This window comes from Microtus oregoni, unplaced genomic scaffold (genome assembly GCF_018167655.1).
Source record: "Microtus oregoni isolate MIOR12 unplaced genomic scaffold, Mior012 000016F_ref0000370, whole genome shotgun sequence".
Lineage (NCBI taxonomy): Eukaryota > Metazoa > Chordata > Mammalia > Rodentia > Cricetidae > Microtus > Microtus oregoni.
The window spans coordinates 41,972,889-41,997,929 of record NW_024543075.1 but is presented as its reverse complement, the minus strand read 5'-3'; the positions used below and the strand labels follow the sequence as shown (position 1 = coordinate 41,997,929).

General features: G+C 38.7%; 1 protein-coding gene across 1 annotated transcript; it reads right to left on the bottom strand.

Annotated features, from left to right (window-relative positions):
* Positions 1 to 1,746: 1,746 nt before the first annotated feature.
* On the bottom strand, positions 1,747 to 3,051 carry LOC121457757 (hemoglobin subunit epsilon-Y2). Its single transcript, XM_041666731.1, has 3 exons — positions 2,960 to 3,051; positions 2,618 to 2,840; positions 1,747 to 1,875 (listed from the first exon to the last, which is right to left on the bottom strand). The coding sequence occupies exons 1-3, from the start codon at positions 3,049 to 3,051 to the stop codon at positions 1,747 to 1,749; spliced, it is 444 nt and encodes a 147-aa protein (XP_041522665.1).
* Positions 3,052 to 25,041: the final 21,990 nt, after the last annotated feature.

Below are 25,041 nucleotides of genomic sequence, written 5' to 3'. Positions count from 1 at the left end.
GGAAGTGGGGTCAGTGCTCTTGTCAGGTTGAGTCCTAGAAGGCTGAATGACTGGCCTTTCAGGTTCTTCGACCAGGCTCTGTCTACAGTTTTGTGTATTCATAAAATAACTGAAGCACCAGGGGTATTTCCATCCAGTAATAGTGCACATGCTGGGACAGAGTTGCACGTTAGGAACTCCCTCCCTCGTGGTGACTTTCTTTTTTTGTGTGTGATTGTTTTTTCTAATTATTATTATTTTCATTTTTTATTGATTTTTATTTTGCTCTACATTTTTCTCTGCTCTCCTCCCTGTCTCTCCCCTCTCCTTCAACCCTCCCCCGAATTCCCCATGCTCCCTATTTACTCAGGAGATCTTGTCTTTTTCTACTTCCATGAAGATTAGATCTGTATATGTCTCTCGTAGTGTCCTCATTGTTGTCTAAGTAGTGGTGACTTCCTACTAAGAGTTTTAAGAATTCTTTGCTCTTCCCATATATCAGTGGAAGGATTTTTTGGTGTATCAGTACAGAACGTACAGTCTGAGAGAAAACCAAGTACATTATCTTTAATATAAGACGTTTGTGAGCTGGTAGTAATGTATACAGATCTACCCAAATAGCCAAATTGCCACCTGAACCCCAGTTCTGCTGGAAAATAATAGCTCTGGCTTCCAGGAGCACCTCCTTACACATACACAAACACAAATATAGACATACACACGGACTTATAAAACTTAAAATAATAAATAGCTTTTAAAAAATTTTTGTAATTGTAATATAGTTACAACTTATCTTTCTTTCCTCTCCTTTGTCCAACCCTTGTATCTACCCTCTTTCCTCTCTTTCAAATTTATGGCTTCTTTTGTCATTCATTGTCATTGTATGCACATATGTATATGTAAGTGTATTCTTCACCCCTCATCCAGAGAACTTTTCTTTGCAATAGATGGAGACCACTACAGACACCCAGCACACATCAAAATGCAGAGTTGTGGAACCCAGTCCTAGTGAACACATTTACAAAGCACTCCTGCACCCAAGGCTAAAGGGAAGAAGAGGTACAAAATATTGCAAGAGTCAGAGGATCAGGGAGTTTGTTGTGAGACCCAGTAACATGGATGAGGGAAAACCCATAAAACTTTAACCACACACAAAGAATTACAGGCAACTAAAGGATGCTGAGAGCTGGAGAAATAATCTTCCCCAGGGAAAAGCACACCAGTTGGTTATCTAATAAATTCTTTTAAGAAGAAGAGGATATGTATTAAATAATTTAAAATAATAATCTTATCTTAGCTCTCAGTTCTTTCAAACATTTTCTTAATGGAAATGGGGTATTTCACAACCTGCCATGAGATATCACATGACACAATTTTCTTTACCCACTACATTAAGTTTTTTTGTATTCCAAACACAATTATTTCTTCACTAACTGAACTCTTTCTTCTTCTCTTTGAAAATTCTTTCCCAGCTTTAGACTCTCCCTGGGTTTGAAGAAGCCTTCCAAGCATCTACTTTCCTCCCTCGAGTATTTTCAGTTTCAGAGAAACCCGGGTGTCTTCCTCTGCTTCCCCTCTCCCACAAACCCATCAGACAGCTTTTTTTAGCAATGAAGTGAAAAACAGACAAGACAAAAGTGACTTTTTGATTACTGAGATGAATGATCTTTATTAAACAACCCGTGTTCTCAAGGACCAGTCCAGTACTCATGTGCATCAAGGGAGCATAGGGGACACACAGAATTGCTGGACATCTAGAGACAGTGCTCAGTGATACTTGTGGGACAGAGCATTGGCCACCCCAGCCACCACCTTCTGCCAGGCAGCCTGCACCTCGGGCGTGAATTCCTTGCCAAAGTGACTGGCCAAAACGATCACCAGCACGTTACCCAGGAGCTGTTCAAGGAAAGACAAAATAAACAGATTGGTATGTTAAATGCAGGCTCAGAAAAAAAATACAAGGAAATCAAAAAATATTTTGAGCCTATACTCTAACACAACCAGTATCAAACTCCGCTTTCAGTCATCTCTGATAAGCATAGGTTCAATTTTGCTATTGTCTTGGCACTCACCACTTCTCTGCCTGATTTCTCACACTTTCTCCTCTTTCCATTATATTCATTTGCCTTTATTGCTACTTTTCCCATTCACCAATTGTCTATTATCTGTAAATACCGAATTTCTGTGCTGCAAGTGCTCTTGGTAGAGTTTTAAAACCATCACCGATACAGGAACAAGCCTCCACTTGTTGCAATGCTCACTTTGGAATTGAACACATTTTTATGATGTTGATAAAGAAATTCCAACTTTAAATTGCACCCCAAATCTTTTCTTCAACATCAATTATTAGTATCTACAGAAGTTAAGCTAATTTCCTCTCCAGATTCCATTTCTTCTTGCACAGATCAGTTATTCTTTCCCGTTTCTCTCCATGATAAGTACAATATAATTCTGTCATGACAAAATTTTCTAAATGCCTGTAAACTCATTCAAGCTTCTTACAGCCATTCATTATCATCCCGCCTGGACCACTGAACTTTGAAGTCTGTGTTGGCATCACCATCACTCATATTCTCAGCTTCCAATTTTGTCCCCAAGACAAATGCAAAATAAAGTAGTGAACTTGCTCTGAACTCACCTTGAAGTTCTCAGGATCCACATGTAGCTTGTCACAGTGAAGTTCGCTGAGTTTAGCCAAGGCAGACTTGAGGTTGTCTAGGTTCTTAATGGCTTCTCCAAGAGAAGTCAACACCTTCTTGCCATGGGCTTTGACCCTCGGGTTGCCCATTATGGCAGAGGCAGAGGACAAGTTCCCAAAGCTGTCAAAGAACCTCTGAGTCCATGGGTATACAACGAGAAGCCTGTGAAATAGGTGAGAGACATGGAAAAATCAGGAATACTTAGAATTCTTGACTTTCCTGGCTAGTTGTCCAAAGTACTATTCACCCTTCTCCCAGATGAATCGGCAACCAAGTCTTACCGTCCCAGAGCTTCACCACCAATATCTTCCACGTTCACCTTACTCCACAGGCCATTGACCAGAGCCTTTTCCTCAGCAGTGAAGTTCACCATGATGTCAGGTGTGCGAGCTTGCTGCTGATCACAAGTGTCAGAAGCAGGTATGTGCTGCTGCTGGAAGTAGTGGCCTTTTATTCTTCACGGACGATGTTGTGGCCCTTTGTTCCGTACAATTCTTTAAAGCTATTGGTCAGCCTGACCTGTGGTCCTCATGGGTGGAGCCAGGTTATGGGAGGGTCAGTAGTAACTGTACACTGAGTTTATGATAATACAGTTTAGATATGGGGCCATTCTTTCTTTTTTGGCCCTTCCTTTAACAAAAACTTTTTATTCCTTGTCTTTTCATTCTCCTCTCTTCCCATGTAAACTTCGAAGATAACACTCATCTCTTTCCTCACATTTCCATCAAATGCACAGAGAGGAGCTTAACCTACTACAGGAAAAAAATTTCATGTCTAAAGTAATGATGATAAGAACAAACTCAAGAAAAAAGAAGTTTGTGCTTTGGATACAGAATTACATCTAATTCTTCTCTTGGGATATGTGGTTTAAAACTACATCTTCTAGATATGTATTGTCCTAAGTGGACAAGAATCATATTTGGTTGCCTCTGTCAGATGAATACAGTAGCAAAGGATTAACAGTGGGACCAAAGATTCAATTCCAAAATACACCAGGAAGTGATACCTTGAAGAAGATGGGTACCAAGTTCACCTTTTGGGTTTCTAGAGTCCTCTGACTGACTTCTGTGGCCCTTGGCTCCTTTGTGAATATTGCCCTGGACTCTTTTATTGGTTATTTTCATATAGACAGTTCTCGTCTGTGGGATAGAGCTAAAATTACTTTAAAGTAGGCCATATGATCCAGCTGAGGAACTGACACATCAGTCACCTGGAGAGATGTTTGGAGATGTTCAGCTTTTGTTGTAGCTGAAGGTTATAATCTCCAGAGCCCTTGATATATACTCATGTCTTGGGGTCACTTGTTAGTTGTTACATATTGGGGCTGAAGTTAGAAGTCTACATTTGTGAGTGTTTAATTTCACCCATGTGCATAAAGGATAGTCTCTACACCACCCTGTTTAACCTTCATCTGGCAAAATAATTGTCTTTACACACCTTTTATTTAAATAAAGAAATGAAGTCACAAAGGTGACATAACTGTAAGGTGAAAGAGCTGATGACTGAGGGAAAGATGCAGATGGGTGCACAGTTTAGCTTTCCTAGCTACATAAAAGGTCACCTACATAATCTAGTTGCCCTTCCAAGTCCCTGCCTCTGGTCGGTTCTGCATATGTTCTATCCTTTACCTCCTTTGTTGCTCCCTGTGTTTCTAATAGCCCTATGAGTTTCTCTTCCAGAAGATTTCATTTTCTTAAGTTTAGTTCTAATCTTTATAGAGCAATGTGGCTTCTATGTCTCCAGTCCTTATATTCCAGGTTTAGCCAGGGGCTTTTCTCTATCACCTTTGATTTGCCTTGGCTTTTACGATGACTCTTTATGTGTATAACACAGCCGTTTCTGCCACATGAGCATGCCTCTCTTTTTCTTCCTCCTATGATTGCAGAAGCTGTTATCTAACTTACAGTCTTCCCAAATTTGCATCATTACAAACCATTGAATCCCTGCCCCACTTTCAGTGTTTACTCTACATTGTTTTCTGGGTACAGATTCTAAGCAATATATGGCCAATATAAATGTGAACTTACCTTTTTATGACAGAGACCAATTTGACAAGCTGTTAGCAACTAAATAGTGTACATAAAATTGTATACATAAGATTGCCAAGAATATCCATGTAGTTGCCATACACATGTTGAAATAGCTACCTTTGGTATAATATTGCATGTACTTCCTCATGAACACATTAGATATAGTGGTTAATCCATAGCGACCATAATATCCACTTCAAAAAAGGTTAATGGTAAGAATATCTGTAATAACTATAGTATGGCATTAAAAAATGCTCTGTTTTTTTGTCTAGAAGAGACAACCTAGAAAATAGAACTCTGGATTGAGAAAGATGTTTCATTATTTAAGAATAAGACTCAATAGACAATAAAAATAGCTGTATGACAAACTGAGTTACACAGTTTGAGACATTGTCTCAAAAAAACCAAGTTGGAGGCTCAACCAAAACACTATTTGCCTAGCGTGTACAAAGTCCAGTAATTGGATTCACTCCTAAGCACCGCCCACAAGTTTTTAAAGAAAGAATCAAATAGTGTGCCAATTTTATATACTATTAGTATGGGACATTGAACAGTGCATTGTTTGTAGTTAAATAACCCCTTTGGTGTATGTTTATTTAGTGTTGCCCAAGAAAAAGTCTTCTTCACCATAAATAGTTTTAAAAATTATATATATACAGTTTCTGAGCAGGAAAAAATTGTTCCCAATTCTTACTGAAAGAAATGGTCACTTGTTTTGCTTGCATTGCATGTCTACATTCATATCCTTCTAACAGCAATAAACGAGATAAAATATCTCCACTAAGTGTTGCATTCGCCAGGAATGTCTTACTGACTAACTGCATCAAGGTGGCATCCCTGCAGAAAGCCTCTAAACTAGAGAAAAGGAACAAGCCATGGGCAGTGTCAGGCACGCTTAGGCAGAACTGCCTCTCATTCTCAGAGTGGCTCCCTGCTGCGTGGCAGACCTCATGGAGGCTGTGCTGAGCAAACCAGGCAGAGAGAGATGTGTGCATAGCTTTTATTTACCCGGAGAGGTTTGTACTAGGAAGGGCAAAATAGAAAGCTGCAGCCAGCCAGTTGGTCTCCGTTTCCTTTAGCTATGGAACTTGAAGTTCATACTTGAATCTGGTAATCTAGAAAAGTCATAAATGCCCTATTTAATTCCGAGCTGTCACTTTGTTTTCTTGGTTTCTTTACCATGCTTTTATTGTTTTTATTTGTTTGTTTTTGAACTTGAGTCCATGAGTAAATTAAGTTGCAACGTGGAGAACTTTGTGTGTGTGTGTGTGTTGAATAATCACTTCATGTATTCCATAAACCAAGATCAGCCTACCAAAACACTCTGACATAGTCGAAAATACTTTTGCTCTTATTAAGGGTGGGTGCTTTTTGTTTTCAATTTTCCCTTTCAGATAACACCACAACCTTAGGGAATGGCCAAACTTCATTATTTTTAGCCAGTTAATTAAGTCATTTAATAACTGGTGAACTTATTGAATTTAGACATACATTTGAATAATTTCTAAATAAAATTGGCTCAAAAGTTATGCAGAAGTTAAAATTCTATGGCTGCATCTGTTGGAAATGACCCTACTGTGTGCTTAGGGTCCATCTTTACTTCTAACTGTCAAGGTGAATTTCTATTAGTAATTTTTGAAATCTAAGAAAAATGAAAAATTACTATATCTTGCCTGCATATTCCTCTTCAAGATTTGTATTGTCCTATGCGGAAGTTTTAGCTTAGGGTAATTCCTAAATTGCAAACTCGCATCTCTTTGGAAAAATATAAAGGTATGAGGGTTAGCGAAATAAGCAGAAACTAAATGACAGCCACCCTGACAAATTCCAGACCCCATTGCTTAGCAAGGTCATTCCAGTGGGGACTCTGAGAAACAACTCTGTGCTTGTTGTTCCTGAGTTTGGCAATATTTAATGATTGTCCTTGCCCCAAAATTCATAGCTCAGAGGAATTATTCTGAACATAAGTATTCTCCACCTCTGGGCTGTTGAGTCTGAGGTAGCTGAACTTTTATTTTCCAGAGTCCTAGATCCAGGTGTTGAGAGAACACTTCCTTGCACTCCAGCCTCACAGGCCTGTGGAGTGGTTTCTCACTAGACCTATTTCCTTCCCTCCATCTTCCTTTTATTTTTTCTTTTATTCTTGGGCATCTGTCTAGGGACTTGGGGCTTTGTTTAATTTTATTTAAAGAGAAGTCAAAGGAGCTGCTGTTTTCTTCTCCTGGGACTTGGGATGGTGACAACTAGGTGGGGTCAGAGACTGTGGGGACAGATAAGGACCATAGGTGCAGACCTGAGTCAAGGTCGGGGCTTAGCTGAAGTGGTGAGATTCGAAGTGTTCAGGCTCCTACCTTCTATGTCCCATCACTGTTCCTTAATGAATAGATAGGAGGAATGGGCTATGGGATAGTGTTCAAGGATCTGGTTTGGGAAAGCCTGATAAATATGTTTAGAATTTTACATTCTTAAGTATATACATATTGCTACAAATGTGTGGCTATTATCAAAATTTACAAGGAAACCATGACTATCTACATATAGCTTACAGAGCCCACAGAGGCAAGGAAATAAGTTGCATTTTAGAAATTCCACTGAGATACCATATTCTTTTCAAAGACAAAACAAAATCCCAAATGATCAAAAGAGGGACTCAAATGTTATAAAGGAGCCGGAACGACCCCAAGGCCAGAGACTTTTAACTGTAATCTCATTGATTTCTTTTTTATTTATTTATTAAAAATTTCCACCTCCTCCCATCCTCCCATTTCCTTTTCCTTCCTCCCTCCTCCCCTCCCCCTCCCCTCTCCAGTCCTAAGTGAAATCAGGGTGCCCTGCCCTGTGGGAAGTCCAAATTCTTATATATAATTGAATATTTCATAATTAAGAAACTAGCCCAGGTGGAAACTGTAGGCAAAAAAAGGTTTCATGATGGCTACTCTAGCGATGCTTTGAACCTCACATGGTTTCTCCAGGCCATTGCTCTCCTTTACCTGTGGGAATGAACAAAAGCCACTCCTGAGCTGTTGACACAGTATGATGGTCTCAACAGCATAACTACAGCATGGCTGCCATGTGTGTACACACTCGTGCTCATGCTAATGCATGTTCATTTCTAAGTGGGAGTATGGATTAGTATCAAGATTTTGAAGCTGAATAAGCAAACAGTAACTTTGTGCTGATCTCCATCCATGCCTGTAGTCATTGTCATCATGACCTCAGAACTGCTTTGACAGATCTATTGGATGGGTAATTAGAGAAACTTGAAGCCATCTTTGGAACTCGGGTGCACAGCAGCCTTTCAGTCAAAACAATGTTAGGCGATATCCCTCTAAGAAGGTGACCAGTGACTTAGAAGCCATGACATTTTAGTTGGAAGAAGTTTACATTTTCTTTGAGGTGAGAAAACTCTCTGATGTCAGAAAAATCAGAGAAAATACACCTGAGCAGTGACAGCCTTTGGTACAGAGGCTGCAACCTCTACATTAGCAAAAGAGGAGGACTGGGTGCTTCCTTTTCTTCCTCCAAACGTGTATCGCATCCCTACATCCTGATGAGTACATCCTGTATGTTCAAAATGGTGTTTGAATGGAGGAATCCCACTCAATAAGCATTTATAACACCGATTCTAACCGAAACTAAGCTTCTGTACTGGAATACAGGGTACATGAGAACCTGTCCAGGATCTACCTAGCATTTGATTAAATATTGCATATTTTATGAACAAAACTCCTGTATGTGTCTGTGTGTGTGTGTGTACTAAAAATGTGTGATTCTATTGCTTCTATGTATAAGACTGAAAAATGAGCACTGGGTTCAAAAGAATTGATTATGCTATGACATCTAATAAGAATAATGAAAATAATTTTTATACAGAAAATAAAATGCTCTCCGATATGTGACACGGTGTTGCAGGGTCCCCTTTTTTTCATGGTGCTGGTGGAGGCAATGTCTTCATCACGTAGCAAATTTCTCCTTCTCTTGCCATCATCTCTGGACTTCTTGCTGGAGACCCAGATAGTACTCATCACTCAAGGCTGAAAACATCTGGCCACACACCCTAAGCCTCAGCATTACTCAGCATGACTCAGCACTGCTGTGCCTGGCTGAGATGCTGGCTCTGAAGGCCAAACACACCCAAAGGGTGGTGGGGAGGGTGAGAACTGACTCAGCAGGGGCCCAGCCAACCTTCTCTGTGCTTGGACTATGGGATTGCAACAATAGAGACCTAGAGACAGAATATGAAGGAATGAAAGAATGGAGTTTATTTAAGTCAGAGTTGGGTGTTGGGGGAAGTAAACGGTTGTGAGTTTGTAGAAAGCCTAATAGTCATTCAGGAAGGGCTTTTAGAACACCTGTAGTGTGCTGATCTTAATATCAAAGCTTGAGGGTTAAGCGAGACTAACATGTACCATTTGTCTGCCAGAAGTCCTGGTCAAAGCTAACAATCACAATACAAGATTATAATATTTTCCAAAATTTATAGATTATAAGGTTGGAAATGCATGTCTTTTAAAAACTTAGAGATGAATAAAAGATGTAACACAATATAAAGAACATAAACTGGAGTTTTCTTATTGAATCTCTCTCTCTCTCTCTCTCTCTCTCTCTCTCTCTCTCTCTCTCTTGCCTGGGCAAGGTATGGGGAACTAATTAAGTAAGATTCATTGACTTGTTGTGATATATTACATTCAGAAGTGTTGCTGAACAGGAACAGACAAAGCAACTTCCTCATTAGCACAGGCGGCTCCTCCTTTCTCTCCTACACAAGACTTTTCATAAGCCTACCCAGTTAAAGCAGGTCACATAAGAAAACAGGATGCCAGTGAAAGTCTGCGACAAATACAAGCTGATTTCAGATGAAACTAAGCCATCAGTGTTTGGAATGAACATAGAGTAGAGCAGGTCCCAGAACCTCAAGAGGTAGAGGCAGTCAGATCGCTTTGAGTACCAACCCAGCCTGCACTACAGGGTGTGCTCTAGGCTAGCATGGCTATGCAGTGAAATCCTGACTCAGAAGGAAGGAAGGAAGGAAGGAAGGAAAGAAGGAAGGAAGGAGAGAAGAAAAGGACAGGACTTGTTATCCTAGAAATATCACCTACTTCCTGTGTGAACTTCATCAAGTTCTTTGGCTTCTTCAAGTTGTGAAACAGAACAGCGTAGGATGAAAGGACTGTAAACTCATTGATTAGAGACCTAGAAACATAGCACATACTTAGGAGGTATTAGTTATTACAACAATATCATCCCAAGTTATATGTAACTATTAAGTTCATGTGCTACCTTGAGATAGTGACTAGAAATATAGTTGAGGCTTTCTTTTCAACTTAAAATAATTAAACCTACTTTTATTTAATAGATATAAATGTCTCCTACAAAATCTTTTTAGAGAAGATACTGATTAAGTTTTAAATGTGTTGAATTCTAGAAATTTATACTGTCTATTGTGTTTTTTGATATTTAACAAGTAGTTTAATTTAATAAAGTATGTTTAATTTTAAACTTTTTAAATTTCTTTTTCATTGTTTTTGTTGAGCTATACATTTTTCTCTGCTTCCACCCCTTCTTTCTATCTTCTCCCATGACTCCCATGTTTCCAATTTACTCTAGAGATCTTGTCTTTTTCTCCTTCCTATGTAGCTCCATGTATGTCTCTCATATGTTCTCTTTGTTGTCTAGGTTCTCTGAAGTTGTGGACTGTAGGCTGGTTTTTCTTTGTTTTATGTCTAAAAGCCACTTATCAGTGAGTACATATTATATTTGTCTTTCTGTGTCTGGGTTACCTCACTCAATATACTTTTTCTAGATCTATTGATTTGCCCACAGATTTTAAAATGTCATTTTTAACTGCTGAATAGGTCTCCATTGTGTAAATGTACAACACTTCCTTTATCCATTCTTTGGTTGAGAGACATCTAGGTTGTTTCCAGGTTCTGGCTATTATGAATAATGTTGCTATGAACATAACTGAGTACATGTCCTTGTGGTATGACTGAGTATTCTTTGCATATGTGCCCAAGAATGGTATTGCTGGGTCTTGAGGTAGATCGCTTCCAAATTTTCTGAGAAATCGCCATACTGATTTCCAAATCAGCTATACAAGTTTGCATTCCCACCAGTGATGGAAAAGTGTTCCCCTTAATCCCACATTTTCTCCAGCATAAGCTGTCATCAGTGTTTTGGATCTTGGCCATTCTAGCGCAGACTCTGAGAGCAACAATAAATAAATGGGACCTTGTGAAACTGAGAAGCTTCTGTGCAGCAAAGAAAATGGTCAACAAGACAAAATGACAGCATACAGAATGGGAAAAGATCTTCACCAACCCCACATCAAGCAGAGGACTGATCTCCAAAATATAAAAAGAACACAAGAAACTTGACATCAAAGGAATACATAATCCAATTTTAAAAAATGGGATACAGACTTAAAAAGAGAACTTTCAACAGACGAATCTCAAATGACTGGAAGACACTTAAAGAAATACTCAACATCCTTAGCCATCAGAGAAAGATGCAAATCAAAACAACTCTGAAATTTTATCTTTCACCTGTCTAGTGTGTTCTTAAGCAAGATTCACAAGCTAGGGGAGAGGTTGGGATCTCAATGATTTTAAAGTTACCCCTTGAACTCAAGTTTAGTTCTAGGACCTTCTACTTGTATGATATGGAGGGACCTACTTCTCCCCTCAGGCCTTCAATACCTTCTTCTACAAAATGAAGCAAGTGAGCATTAGGGTTTGAATGCTGAATGTCTCTTACAGGCTCTGTTTGAACAGTCTTCCACAGCTAGTGCTACTAGTCAGGCTATATTACTTGAATTTCATACTTAAGCAGATTCATTTTATTTTAAAATATTATTTAGGTCTTCAAAAGCTAATTTCCCAGGAGATATTTGATTACAAGTCATCATACTGGAATTTCTGGTTAATCCTCTCTACCCAGACACTCCTTTTCACAAATTTTCTTTATTTTTTCCCTATGCAAGCTATCTTCTCCCTAGCCTGACCAATAGGCATTTCTCCAAGAAACCTCTAAGGTTAGCCTTAGAGGCACAATGATGGGTGACTTCTGAACAATAGCTGAGAGCATGGGCCTGACATAAAAGAGATTGTAAGAGTAAGAGGGGTCAAGGTCATGACAGAGGAACCCACAGAGACAGCTGAGCTGATCTCGTGGGAGAGCACGAACTCTGGACTGACAGTTAGGCAGCCTACATGGGACCAACCTAGGCCCTCTGCAAGTGTGTGACAGTTGAGTAGCTTGGTCTGTCTGTTGAGCTCCCAGCAATGGGATCAGGAGCAGCCCCTAGCACTTGAACTAGCTATTGGGAACCTGTTCCCCATGCTGCATTGCCTCAGCGAGCTTGATCCTGCCTCAACTTGGTGTGCCATGCTTTATTGTTGATACCTATGGGAGCCCTGCTTTCTGAACAGAGATGGAAAAGTGGATGGGGAGGTCAATGGGAGTATGGGAGTGGAGAGGGATGGAATGGGAGGAGAGGAGGGAGGGTAAATTGTGGTCGGTATGTAAAATAAATAAAAAGTTTCAATTAATTTAAAAAAACCAACAACATCAAAAAATAGATCAGAGCTTCTACAGATCTGATACTAAGTTCTTCCTTTCTCAGTGAAGACGGGAGTAACAGTATGAAACACAAAATGATTCTGAAGTTGTTACATATGGAATAAAATTTCTACTGGCAATACATGAGGTACTTGTTTTGTCAGACCCTGCAAGTAAAGGCTCTGGTAATTTTTGTAACAAGTTGAGTATTTCTATAGTAGGAGCACAGCCTCTCTTACTTTAATGTCTTTGGGACTGATCAGAGGCAAAAGGCCACACAAATATGCACTAGATGGGTGGATTTCTATGCTTTGGGGATAATAAGACTCTGAGTTAATGTCAAAGAATGGGAAATCAGTGGTTAGGACAGAGATTAATGGTGGAACATAAGTATGCTTAGTCTCCTTAACCAAATTTATCGCTTGACCAAGGACGAACTTGAATATCTATGGCCTCTTGTTTGCTCAAGAATGTAGCTATAATTTAAAATTTGTAAAAAATCCCTGTAATTCAAGAGGCTATCTTTTTTTTATTATAGACGTTTTCAATATGTATTTAATTTTTTTCTCAAATTTTCCTATGAGATACTGCCATGGTTAATAAAGTATGATAAACAATTATGTCTGAAACACTAAATTTTATATATTTAATTTTTAAGATAATATTTTCATTAAGTTTTGAGAATTTCCTACAGTGTATTTTGATCATATTTACCCCTCCACCCTCTCCAAGACCTACCCCCTATATCCTCACTCCTTCTAAATTTAAAATACTGTTATTTATTTAATTTAATCTTTTAAATAACTCCCTGAGTCTAATTCATACTGTCCATAGGTGTGAGATTATCCGCTGTAGAGTCGTGGAACTACTCAGGAGACATATATTTGAAGAGAATGGATTCTTCCTCTCCCAGAAGCCACTGTCAATAGTTCCTCAGTTACGGATGTGAGCCTCTGCTCACTCCATGCTAGAGGGATGACTAGCCTGATCTTTGTTATAAGTATAATTTTATTGTTTCTTAAACATGAAAGCAATTCTGTAGACTAATGAGATTCATTTGCTTCCTTCTTTTTACATTAATAATTACATTTTCCTTAGTATTTGACACTATAAGATATACAACATCCTCAATGTTTTTCAACTGATTATTTTGATTTTACAGTCATCATGTGAAGAAAGCTACTTCACATGAATACATAGTACAAAATGGTAATGTATGTTTATAGACACCTGATCCCAAGTCTTCATGAAGAAAATGTCAGAAGAGAAGGTATCTGTGCTCCTACTTCATTGAGCTCACAGTAGACAATTTCCTTTGTGTTTTGTTATTACAGGAGAATTCTTCAGCAGGAACAGAAATGGCCTTGCTGTCACTTTGGGGAGTTCTGTAAGTTTGGGCCAATGATATGATCTTTTTGATTCTCCATCCCACACATTTAGCAAGAAGTAATATACTGTACATAGCACAGCAGATCAGTACACTTGGGTTATAATCACTAGTTCTGCTCTCCAGAAATTTGCCCACACTCTTATATTTGTGTTCCTTCTTTATCAGTGAAGAAAACAACAATCCATTTCTGAATGCTATTATTAGCCTAAGATAATTAATAAGAATTATTTAAATTAGATTCTAGTAATAATGCATTACTTAAATGGTACGACTCATTTCTGGATTTAATTATCCATGCATCAGAGAATTTAAGTGTCATAGAATTGCAATGGCTACTGACATATAGAAAGATTTCAGTTGAGTACAATCCTTTTAGTTTTCCTTTACTCTGAACACATTGTATCTTCAAATATCTCTAATCAGCTTTCCAACTCTGTATCATATCATGTTCTTCTCAATACCTGCTCAGGTTTCTTAGACTCTTTCATGCTTAAAAGTTTTAGATATTCATTGATTAGGGAGGTATTCTTGGATTACAAAATGGCTGTCAGTGGTCTTCAACTTGATTTGTGGAGTTAGGCAAACTACCTGATTGAATGGTTCTAATATGATAAAGTATGGGTCTTTTAAAATAATATTTAAACCACTGCCATTTTTAATCACAAAGTTTTGAGGCTGCATTGCAATTCTTAGAGTGATCTTATTATTCTCTAACTTATCTGCTGCTTTAGACCTATTGGTTATGAGGAAGACCAAAGTTCTGAGCTAAACTGTTGGTCCCTGATTCATAGAAAATATATGTCACTTGATCATCAGATGACTGCTCAGGATATGTACAACTGTGACTCTGGTTTTTATAAATGATGAACCTAAAATCAGGAATCAGGAAATTATTTTTAAAACATAGTTGAGAGAATGAGAGTATAGTATGGTAGTGCATAAAAATGTCATATACTTTTTCTCCCTACTCTTTCTCCTGCTGATTTCATGTTCAGGTCTATCTTTCCTGAGAGTCACAGACTCCACCCAGAGCAGAACACTAGAACTGGTCATCTATCTGAACCAGCAGGCTTGTGACCCTTCTTGATAGCTGGCAGCAAGTTTGAACTCTGCCCAATCTGGGACCTCTGATAGACACATCTTCCAGAGCAGCCCTCAAATTGCCTAGGGGGCCCTTAGGTATGCTGAGTCAAAGTTCTCGGTAGCCAGTGCCCGAGAGACCTGTGCTCCCAAATTTGAGTCATATCCCCTGTTCTCCTGTTTTCTCCTCCATCTGTAAGCAGGTTCCTCTGCTTCATCTAATCCACTGAATCCTCATCAGGGCAACAAGGGTCTCTCAACAGCATCTCTAATCTGACCTGAGTCTGGTACTACCTCTGACATTTTGACCTTAGGAAAATGTCCCAACTCTTCTGAGCTCAATCTTGTCTTACAAAAATTAGAAAATTTATTACTGGTATCTATGCATAGAGTGAGTTGAATCCTTAAGAAAGACTAAATCATTGGACTATATAAAATGCAAAACGTTTCAATGGGTGCTGGTTGATCTTATCATCTCTCTCTTCTCACAAACTCATTCATCTTCCTTCCTTTTATTTTTTATTTTTGTTTATATGATTGTTCTTACTACACCCCTCTTTCTGTTTCCAGATATTAAAGTGAGATTTAGAATGAGACAACTGTAGTTTTACTTAATGAAGTGTTTATCACATGAACCATCTCAGAAGATGGAGGGTCAAGGCCAAAAGAAGGGGCTAACATGGATACCTAAACTCATTACCTCTCAGATACTAAAACCAAGTCAGGACTGACTCACAGGCACCAGAAGGATGCTAACCATGGTCATTCCAACTCCAAAGGCTCTGAGGGCATGGGGAAGTAGCTTCTGTATAGAGGGCCAACAGAGAAGCTGAGAATTGGGGAGGGCACCGGAAGACAGGGGCAATGATGAAACCAGCTTACAGAAAGGAATCATGTTTAGTATAGGCTCTAGACTCTTTAATCTTATTTTGTGAGGTCTCTGAGTTTAGGTGAAGTTTCAAAAAGCCCCAAATTCTTACCAGCTAGAGCCCTGACTGTGAAGAAAGAATTACAGAATGATTTTTGCCCTGTTTCTCCATTAAATTCAACATATCCATTTAATAATCTGTTTTATCTCATCAAAAAGTAAGGGAAGATCTTTCTTTTGGGCCTTGTTTTATATCTCTCATTGGCTAGATGATCAAATTTAGGATTAAATGTCATGGCATGGGGCTTTTTCTAGCTAGAAGAATATGGGACTTTTTCAAGACCAGCCCTTCTAGAACTTTTCACACATGGGTAAAATTTACTCTCTTAGGGGTGAAGGGAAGCTCATGGATTTCCTGCTGTGGGAGCACCTTCCGCTCCTTCAGCCAATAGTCATTGAAGTACGAGCAAAATGGTACCTTTTGTTTTGCCAGTTCAAACCTAGGTCACACACTCAATTGTGACATAACTCTTTTATACTGGAACAACTATACATTAAATACAGGGATGCACTTTAACAACTGCTAGACATACAGTAACCAAAAAATCAGTCTTTCGATTCGTGATCACCTATAACCAGTACACCTTCTCCACTTAAGCTAGCCATTCTGGCTTTGAGTAAATGATGAGGGATCCCCTGGATCATCTGGAGTCACAGGCTGTCATGAATTACCCAGTATGGGTGCTGAGAACAACAATGCTTCAGCCCCATTATATAACTTTATATTAATTTGGAAAAATACAGTGTAGAATCACTGTCAGGTCCAGTGAGGTGGTTCAGGGGGTAAAAGCATTTTTAATACAAGACTGATCAATTCAATACCCAGATCCCATGAGAAAAACTGGATGCTGTGGTGCTTGTCTATAATCTTAGCACTTCTGTAGGGAGATGGAAGACAGAGATAAGAGAATTGCCCTCAAAATCCACAGACCAAGTAGTATGGAGCACACAGACCAACAGGAGATCTTTCTTTGACCATGTGGAAAGAGGGAACTGACTCCAAAATCTTCGCTCTGATTTCCACACATGAGAGAGCACAGTAGGCACACAATCCTACCCATAGTCATGGAGCTATTGGCAATCGTTAGCTGTTGGGAAGTGAAGGGTGGATTTTCTCTAACAGTGTAACCCCTGATAAGTCAACCATGCCACAGTGGAAGACCCCACATTCAAGAATATTTTGGGAAGATCAAATTGGTCTTGAGGTTGCTCTTATGTTTTATTTGTTTGTTTGTTCTTGGTTTTGTTTTTTTGATAACAAAGCTCAGTGAATACGAAAGGGGTTATGGATCTGAGAAGAGCTAGGAGGGCGAATATGATCAAAACAGGCAGTACGAACTAACAAGACGCTGTAAAGGAACTCTTAGAACTCTGTATTAAAATGAGAAACAAACCAAATGGAAAATGAAGTGGACAAAGAGTTGATGAAGGAAGTGAACCACACAGCTAACAAGAGGGGCTGAGTCTTCAGCACTTCAGTGGCCTGGTGACAGTCTCACCTACAATGTTCTGGATAGAAATTCTGTGAAACAAATGCTTCGAATCCCTGAAAAGACCTATTAGAAATGCATATTTCTAATATGTGTGAAACGGATCTCTTTCTTTGAGGTATTTGAGAATAGAAAGGAGAGGGACATCTTGTTTTCTTGCCCATGTGAAGCACCCACACATCTAGGAATCAGTAGGCCTGGTTGACAAGTATTTCACAGAATTGAAAACTCTTTGGACAGGCTGTCAATAGAGGGCCTCAAATTCAGTGACTTTGCTGGTGTAGAAAATGATGTAGCTCATACATTTAATTGGTGTAATATTTATTGAAAAAGTTCCATTAAGAATAGTTAACTACTGTCCATTATTTTCAGAAGAAGAAACTAAAGATCAGAAAAGGTTAGAAACTTTCTAAATATTATTAAATTTAACGTGGGATTTTGTGCTAAGATTCAAAGTCCATGCTTTGCTGGCCTGTGCATTTACATGAAATTACTGCATCTAAAAATGTTTCTGTGAAAGAAAGATCAGATGGAATCAAACACAGACACAAAACAAAACAAAAAATTTCAAGGTAGTTTCCATTGCACAGTCTGGGCTGGGTAGGAATTCAGTTATTTCCTTAAAAATAAATATACAACTTAAATATATACATAAAGAAATGCTTGGTCAGAAGCTGGAAGACCAAGGCTCTGGAACCTGGCCTCCTGGTCATGTAGATAGTGTTATCAGAGGCTTGGCAGGATCTCACTCCCATTGCTGCGGCTGGGAGGGTCTCAGGCTAGCAAAGAGGTGGGGAAATCCATCTCATTCTGACATGGCTGTTGGATACAACAGAGGACAAAGAGTTGATGATTGGTAAACTCAGGGCATAGCTACCCTCACCTAAAAGAAAAAAAAAAAACAGCACTGAGTGCTCTATCTGCACCCTGTATCACTCCCCTTATGTAACAGTGATGGCAAGGTCAGTATACTGAATGCAGTTCCATCCCAAATCTCTTATTCTTCAAACACCAGCCATGGAAAATACTTCTCCTCTCTACTCTTGCCTTTAAATAATGACCAAAGAAACAGCTGCACTATTTCTTTGTCCTTACTCTGCCTTCTGACAGTTCAGCAGGACAAGTGTGCAGCGTTTCATTTCTTCTCTAAACTCGACAGCATACTTAATTCCAGAACAGCTTAGTGTGTCAGTTCACAACATTTAACTCGACTGCACACTTAATTCCAGAACAGCTTAGTGTGTCAGTTCACATTTAACTGTTATGGCTCTGAGAAATTACATTCCAGTGAGCAAAAGAAAAACACAAAACAAATTAAGACAATAACAATAACAAATTTGAGATTATACTTTCTATCAAATATCAAATAGGACTAGAGATATAACTGACTCAATGGTTAAAAGCACCTGTTATTCTGACAGAGAACCTGAGTTTGGTTCAAAGTACCAATATAGTGGTTCACAACTGTTAGTTTAGTTCTAGGATATCTAATGCCCTCTTCTGACCTCTATGGGCTCTAAGCACACCCATGATGTACATACATGCATGCAGCCAAAACATTCATACACCTAAAATAAAACTAAATAATTAAACATTTTAAAGTGTAGAAATATAAAGTTAATCCAATGGTTGTAAACAACAATGAGATATTGTATATAAAGTTCTTTGGATGCCACATTGCATAAAAATTCAGAGAATAGATTGAACTATTACATTCTATTTTTGTTGTATTTTTTATTTTCTTTATTTCTTGATCATTTCAAATATCAGTGCTGTTTTTACACCAGTTTTCCTCTTTCCTCTCTCCAATTGTTGAAAACCTGCTACTCCTCAAATTAATTATAATTTTATATATGATGTGCAATTGTGCATATGATTTATGTATAAAGTTTATAAAGGCATATCACTGAGATCATTTAGTGTTGCTGATATGTATCTAAGGCTGCCCATTTTAGATTGGCCTACAATTCTGGGAGCTCATTTGATTCTCTCTCTCAGCAACCTTTAATTTCTAGTAGCTCTCCTCCGAGAGGTGAGTAATTTTAGTGACTAATTCCTGGAACTACCTAGCCAATTGAGAGTTGATTGTATGTCATTTATATGTACCGAAACTGATTGGTAAAGGATGTAAACTAAAATTTAATTTTTATAACCTCAAAAAATAAAGAGATACTTTCTTTTCCTATCAATGACAAATATTTGGTCATTCTAACTGTTGCAAATGGTAACCAGTAGCTAATAAAAGACTTGAAGATACTGTTTATCTGTGACAAGGTAGAAGTCCTGGAAAGAATAGATGTTCTCAATGCACTGCCTAGTGGGAAACTCTACACCAGCATGACAATGACATTATGTAAAATGGATCAAACGTATCCTGTGCCTGATCGCAAAACTACCAAATGAGATGACCATCAGGTTAGGGAAGACTAGAGAGATCTTGATTTCTGCCTTTGAAGGCTTCTCTTCCTTCCTTGTTGACCAAGTTTAAAACTCTTGTTTACTCCCAAGGTCTATTGTGTTCAGATTGAGTTATAACATTGAAAAGTTGGGATATTAGGTGTAGGGAAAAGGGGAGATGTTTAAGCCTGTGCTCCATGAGCTCTCTCATGAAATGTTTTAATTCAGTCACATGTGAAACTGATGTATCAAAAATTGTTTTCATGTCTTTAAACTAATTTTAGCATCATAATATAGAATATAGGTACAACAGGAGCATTTTATATAATCAACACTAAATGAACTCAGCAGATTATACTTGTATATATAACTACTAGTTAAAAATTATAAGGCTATGAATGGAAGAGGAATGAGGCATGCAAGGAGCTGGAGGTAGGAAAGAGAAAGGTGGAATGATGTAAATATACTACTCACATATGAAATTCTCAAAAAATATATTAAATTTTTTAAAAGAAGGGAGATAATTTTGAATACCTACTTATCATCATTTATCTACCATCATCTATCATCTATCTATCTATCATTTGTAATTATTTATTCTTTTATAAGCATAGAAGCAAATTTCCAGTGTAATATAGCAAGTGTGTGGAAGTGGGAGCTGCTGGCACTGAGGTGAATGCAGCTCTGCTGCCCTCTGTAGTCCCTCTGCTTTGCTGCAATTATTTTAAATTATTCTGACACATCCCTACCGGTAGATAATCCCTTCCAATTAATTGCTCTCACCACCTGTTCTCTTGTCTCACCCCTACTCTCATCAGTACCACCTCCCTCACACATGCATGTCTTCCTGCTCAGTTTTGTGGCCTGATAACTTTAGCCAGGACTGTCGGTGAGATCTTGATTTGGTATCATCTGTTGGAGTCTGGTGGTTTCAGCAGTGTGGACACAACCAGAAGAATGTCTTTCTCACCTGCTTGGCATAGGGGGGGAAGGAAGTCTGTCCTCTCTTTGTTTTGCAATAATCCCAGAAAACATAGCAGAATATTGTCATATTGGGAAGGTAGAATGTGAAAAAAATCAGAACACGGTTTGAGTTCAGGCCTTCACAAGTAATATGGCCTTAGACAGCTTAATCACTTTCAGTAGTCTGGAATTCTCCAGCCCAAATTAGGACAATAGTATACCACCCCTAGTGTTGAAACGTATACCTTGTGAGGTAGTATAGGACAATTTAGTGCAGATTAAGAAATTTCATTTTTAAATTTCATCATAATTTAAATACTACTTTGTGTCAGACCGTGTACCTGATGGAAATTTTAGGTGGACCATCTTACTTAATTCTCACTAATGTTGAAGTGAGAAATTGCAACTCAGAATATTTAAGATGTTCAAATATTAGATAGATTATATAGTGCTAGAAAATCAGTATTATTTTATATTATAGTATATTATAAAATGATACATAATATAGAATTGTATAGCAACTCTCTTCCCAGACACATTCTTCTACTTTGTGGAAGCTAGCCTCAGCTACCTGACATTAATTTTTTAATATTTATTTTTTTATATATTTCATTTTGCATTCCAACCACAGTTTTCCTTTCAACCCCTCCTCCCACCCCCTTTGCTTTCCACCCAGTCCATCTCCCATCCACTCCTCCAAACAGTTAAAAGCACCCATGGGTTGTCAACAAAGTCTGACACATTAATTTGGGTCAGGACCAACTTCCCCCACTCCCTCTGCCCCGCATTAAGGCTGAGCATGGCTTGACAACTTAGGGAATGGGATCCAAGAAGCTAGCTAGCTCATGGACCAGAGATAGATCCTGGTCCTACTGCCAGGGGCCCCTCAGATGGTTCAAGCTTCACCACTGTCTCCCACATATGAAGAGACATTAATTCTTATAGTATATATTTTTGAGAAATGAAAAAGTAAGGATAATTGTAGGAGGAGTACAGGGGACAAAGAGAGATTGGATGAAAGAAGGGGAGGGATGAATAATCACAATCCCAGGTATTAGTTTATCTCTTAGAAAACATCTACAAGAATGATGCCAGATAAGACACTAAGCAATAGAGGAAAGGGGGCCCAAACTGGCCTTGCCCTGTAGTCAGATTGATGAATATCTTAAATGTTATCATAGAACCTTCATTCAGCAACTGATGGAAATAGAGGCAGAGACCTGCAGTGGAGCACTGGGCTGAGCTCTCAAAGTCCAGTTGAAGAGTGGGGGGAGTGAGAATATGAGCAAAAAGGTCAAGACCATGATGGGGACACCCACTGAAACAATTTACTTTGGCTAATGGGAGCTCACCAACTCCAGCTGGGCAATGTCTGAATATGGGTGACAGTTGTCTGGCTGGGGCAGTCTGGGGCCACTAGAACTGGCACCAGAACTTATCCCTACTGCTTGTACTGAATTTTAGGAAACCTATTCTCTTTGGATGGATACCTTGCTCAGCCTAGATGTAGTAGGGAGGGCCTTGGACCTTCCACAAAGCAAAGTGCCTAACCCTCTCTGAGGAGTGGATGGGGGTGAGAGATAGGTAGAGGGAATGGGAGGAGGGAAGGGAAAAGAAACTGGAATTGATATGTAAAATAAAAGATAGTTTGTTTTCTTTTAAAAAATAAGATAAAATAATTTTTTTTAAAAAAAGAAGAGAGAAGCTATTTGATCAATCGTATGATAGAAAGAACCATCAGGGTACAGTAACAAATGCCTGCAAATGCCTGCCATGCAGCAGAGGATTCTAAGGAAGGAAGCGTAAGTGCACAGAAGCTCAGACGTTGCCAACTGGGAGGCACCATGAGTCCATGAGTCCCATCTATTTGACGCGTGGCAAAGGCAAATTGTGGCACCACTAAACTGATGGGGACACAGACAATAAAGATATGCATAAGCATGACTTGCTTCACTAACTTAGACAATTCTTCTGCAGTTTAGATAGTGCTCCTGTCACAGTCTGAGGCTGAAGAGCTCTTGGAGAGGACAAGGCACGAAAACTCTGATACCCAGTCTTTGCTTTAGTCATCTGGAGCATGGAAGGAGGGAGAGATGGGGTAGGGGACATAGGAAGGTACTGAACCTTGGCCAGGGGCCCGTTACTCTTAATATCTACTTAGTGAAATTCAGACAAATGACCTGATGACTGTAGAGGAGTACAAATACTTTACTGATGGTCTTGTTCCCTTCATCATAGTCACAGAGGCCCCAAACTCTAAAATAAAATCAGAAATATTTTATGGCATTCATAATCCCAGTGAATCATATCTTTATAATTCTTAAGCAGTAAAAGTAAGACTAGAAATGACAAAAATATTAAATTTTACCTTATTTTCCAGAATTTAGACTCCTTTACCCTAAATGGCATTTAGTTCAGAATAAATACCTTAGGCTTAGAGAAACATTTTGTCAGAAACAAAATACAGAGTTGTGTAACCCAGTAATGATGGGTACATCCACAAAACAATTCCGATACCTGGAGCTCAGGAACAGTGTAGAATTGGGGGCGGGAAGATTTTGAGAGCCTGAGGATTGTGGGGTTTTCTGTAAGAATCTCTCTTCTAGTGATGTCAGAAGTCACATCCATGAAGTCTCACTGACATGACTGCCTAAACAGTAACTAAACATGCTAAAGCCAACCCAGACTCCGAAGGGGACTGGGAAAAGCTCATGAGGCAACTATAGGCAACTGAGGAAAACTCTAAGCCCTCCTCCTTCTCCCATGGAGGTTCCCTGGCCCATTCAACTTCTATCCATTTGTCATGTAGAGGTCAGCAGGAACACAGAGCCCCATTTGAACTATAATGAATAAACTGGATTTTCTGCTCTTTCCCCTGACCAGTGATCATATGTATCTTGGACTACATACTAATTCCTATGGATATATCCTCCTCAGCTGCATATTATATGCTTTTCAGTAGAATACTTAGTCCGCTTAAGTTACCTGTATATGTTCCAATCTCTTCATAATAATGCAAACAAACTTGAAGGTTCTCATGGGAACCAAAAATTGTGAAAGTCTTAGTATAAAGTTTGGAAAGAATGATACAGGAAAAAATACATTCACCTTTATCCTACCATTGTATCCTAAATTCATAGGAGGCTGTAAGTTCTCTTTTGTTTTACTATACTTTGCTGTCATTGTTGAGATAAAGATTAATGTTAGTAGCCTACTCTAACTCATTTTTCACATTTTATTTCTTGCTCCTCATCTTTCAGCAATGCAACTAAATGCAGCTGTTTAGCAAAGATAACATTTCGGTGCTGATGCAGAGAGGCCTGATTGGACTATCGGAGGAGATAATGAATCCAGCAGGAGAATCTGTCAGAAGTTTGATAAAAGATTGCTTTGGGAGGGTGTCTCAAAAGAGATAGACTGAAGAAAAGAGGATGAAAAACATAATGCTGTCAAGAATTAAGTGATTTAAATAAAGCAAAAAGAAAGATTCAAATTTAAAATGAGACTATTGAGCTAATCTAGCCAAGAAAATGTTTCAGAGATGGCTATAAAGAAAAGGTTGGGCAGTGACACTGATTGAAAATAATTGGGAAATGGGAAACAGCTGCTACTCTTATACATGGAATACCTAGAGCAATTAACTACTGCCAAAATTTGGAACTCTCCTGAATTGCAAAAGCACTATGCTGGGTGGAAGAAAATAATCTCAAAGAATTACAACCTAACTAGTTCTGTGGTGTCACAAAGTTGAAAATATCAGGAATAATGGTGACTTCTGTTACAGGGCCCTTCCCTGGGTGTGTCACTGAACAATAGCAGATGGGGTTTAACTTGCAGTTGTGTCCATTTATAGTCCATTTTATAGTGTGCTACTCAAGAAAGAAACAGACAGAGATAAAAGACTGAGAAGAAAACAGGTACAACACCAATGGCCTTGTTTAATGGCAGGGAAACAGATGTCTAGAGAATTGTCGCATGTCTACAAATGTCCACTCTCACTATCTACACACCATTGAGTGACTGGTGTGCAATCATGACAGAGACCATAAAGGAGAGAGGAAGAACGAGACTTGAAGAAGGGAACTCTTTAGATGTTTAATACATTGTTCAGATATGTGGGTGTAAAAGAAAATTTTCAGATTTTAAGAGGCTAGAAAGGAATCACAGAGTCTTTGTAACCAGGTTTAATTTGCCACGTGTCTCAGTGCCTCAGCATCATGAAACAACTGTGAAATTGTAGAGTTTCTGGTGGCTGTGTGTCTTTTCAGGATTCTTTTGACCTTTATGTCATCACAACCATGAACTAAATGCAAAGCCTTTGAAAGAACTGATACATGATAATTTCCACATCTATAAAAAAAGTCTATCCTGAGTTCAACACAGCAGCCCTAGCCCATCATACAAATAATTTTTATTTTAAAAATACAGTATTATTTTAGGGTTATCCCTAAGAAGACTTTAAGCAGATGGAAAAACAATTCATGACATGAGAGAATCAAGCATTCTGTCTTCCCGGACAGTTGGA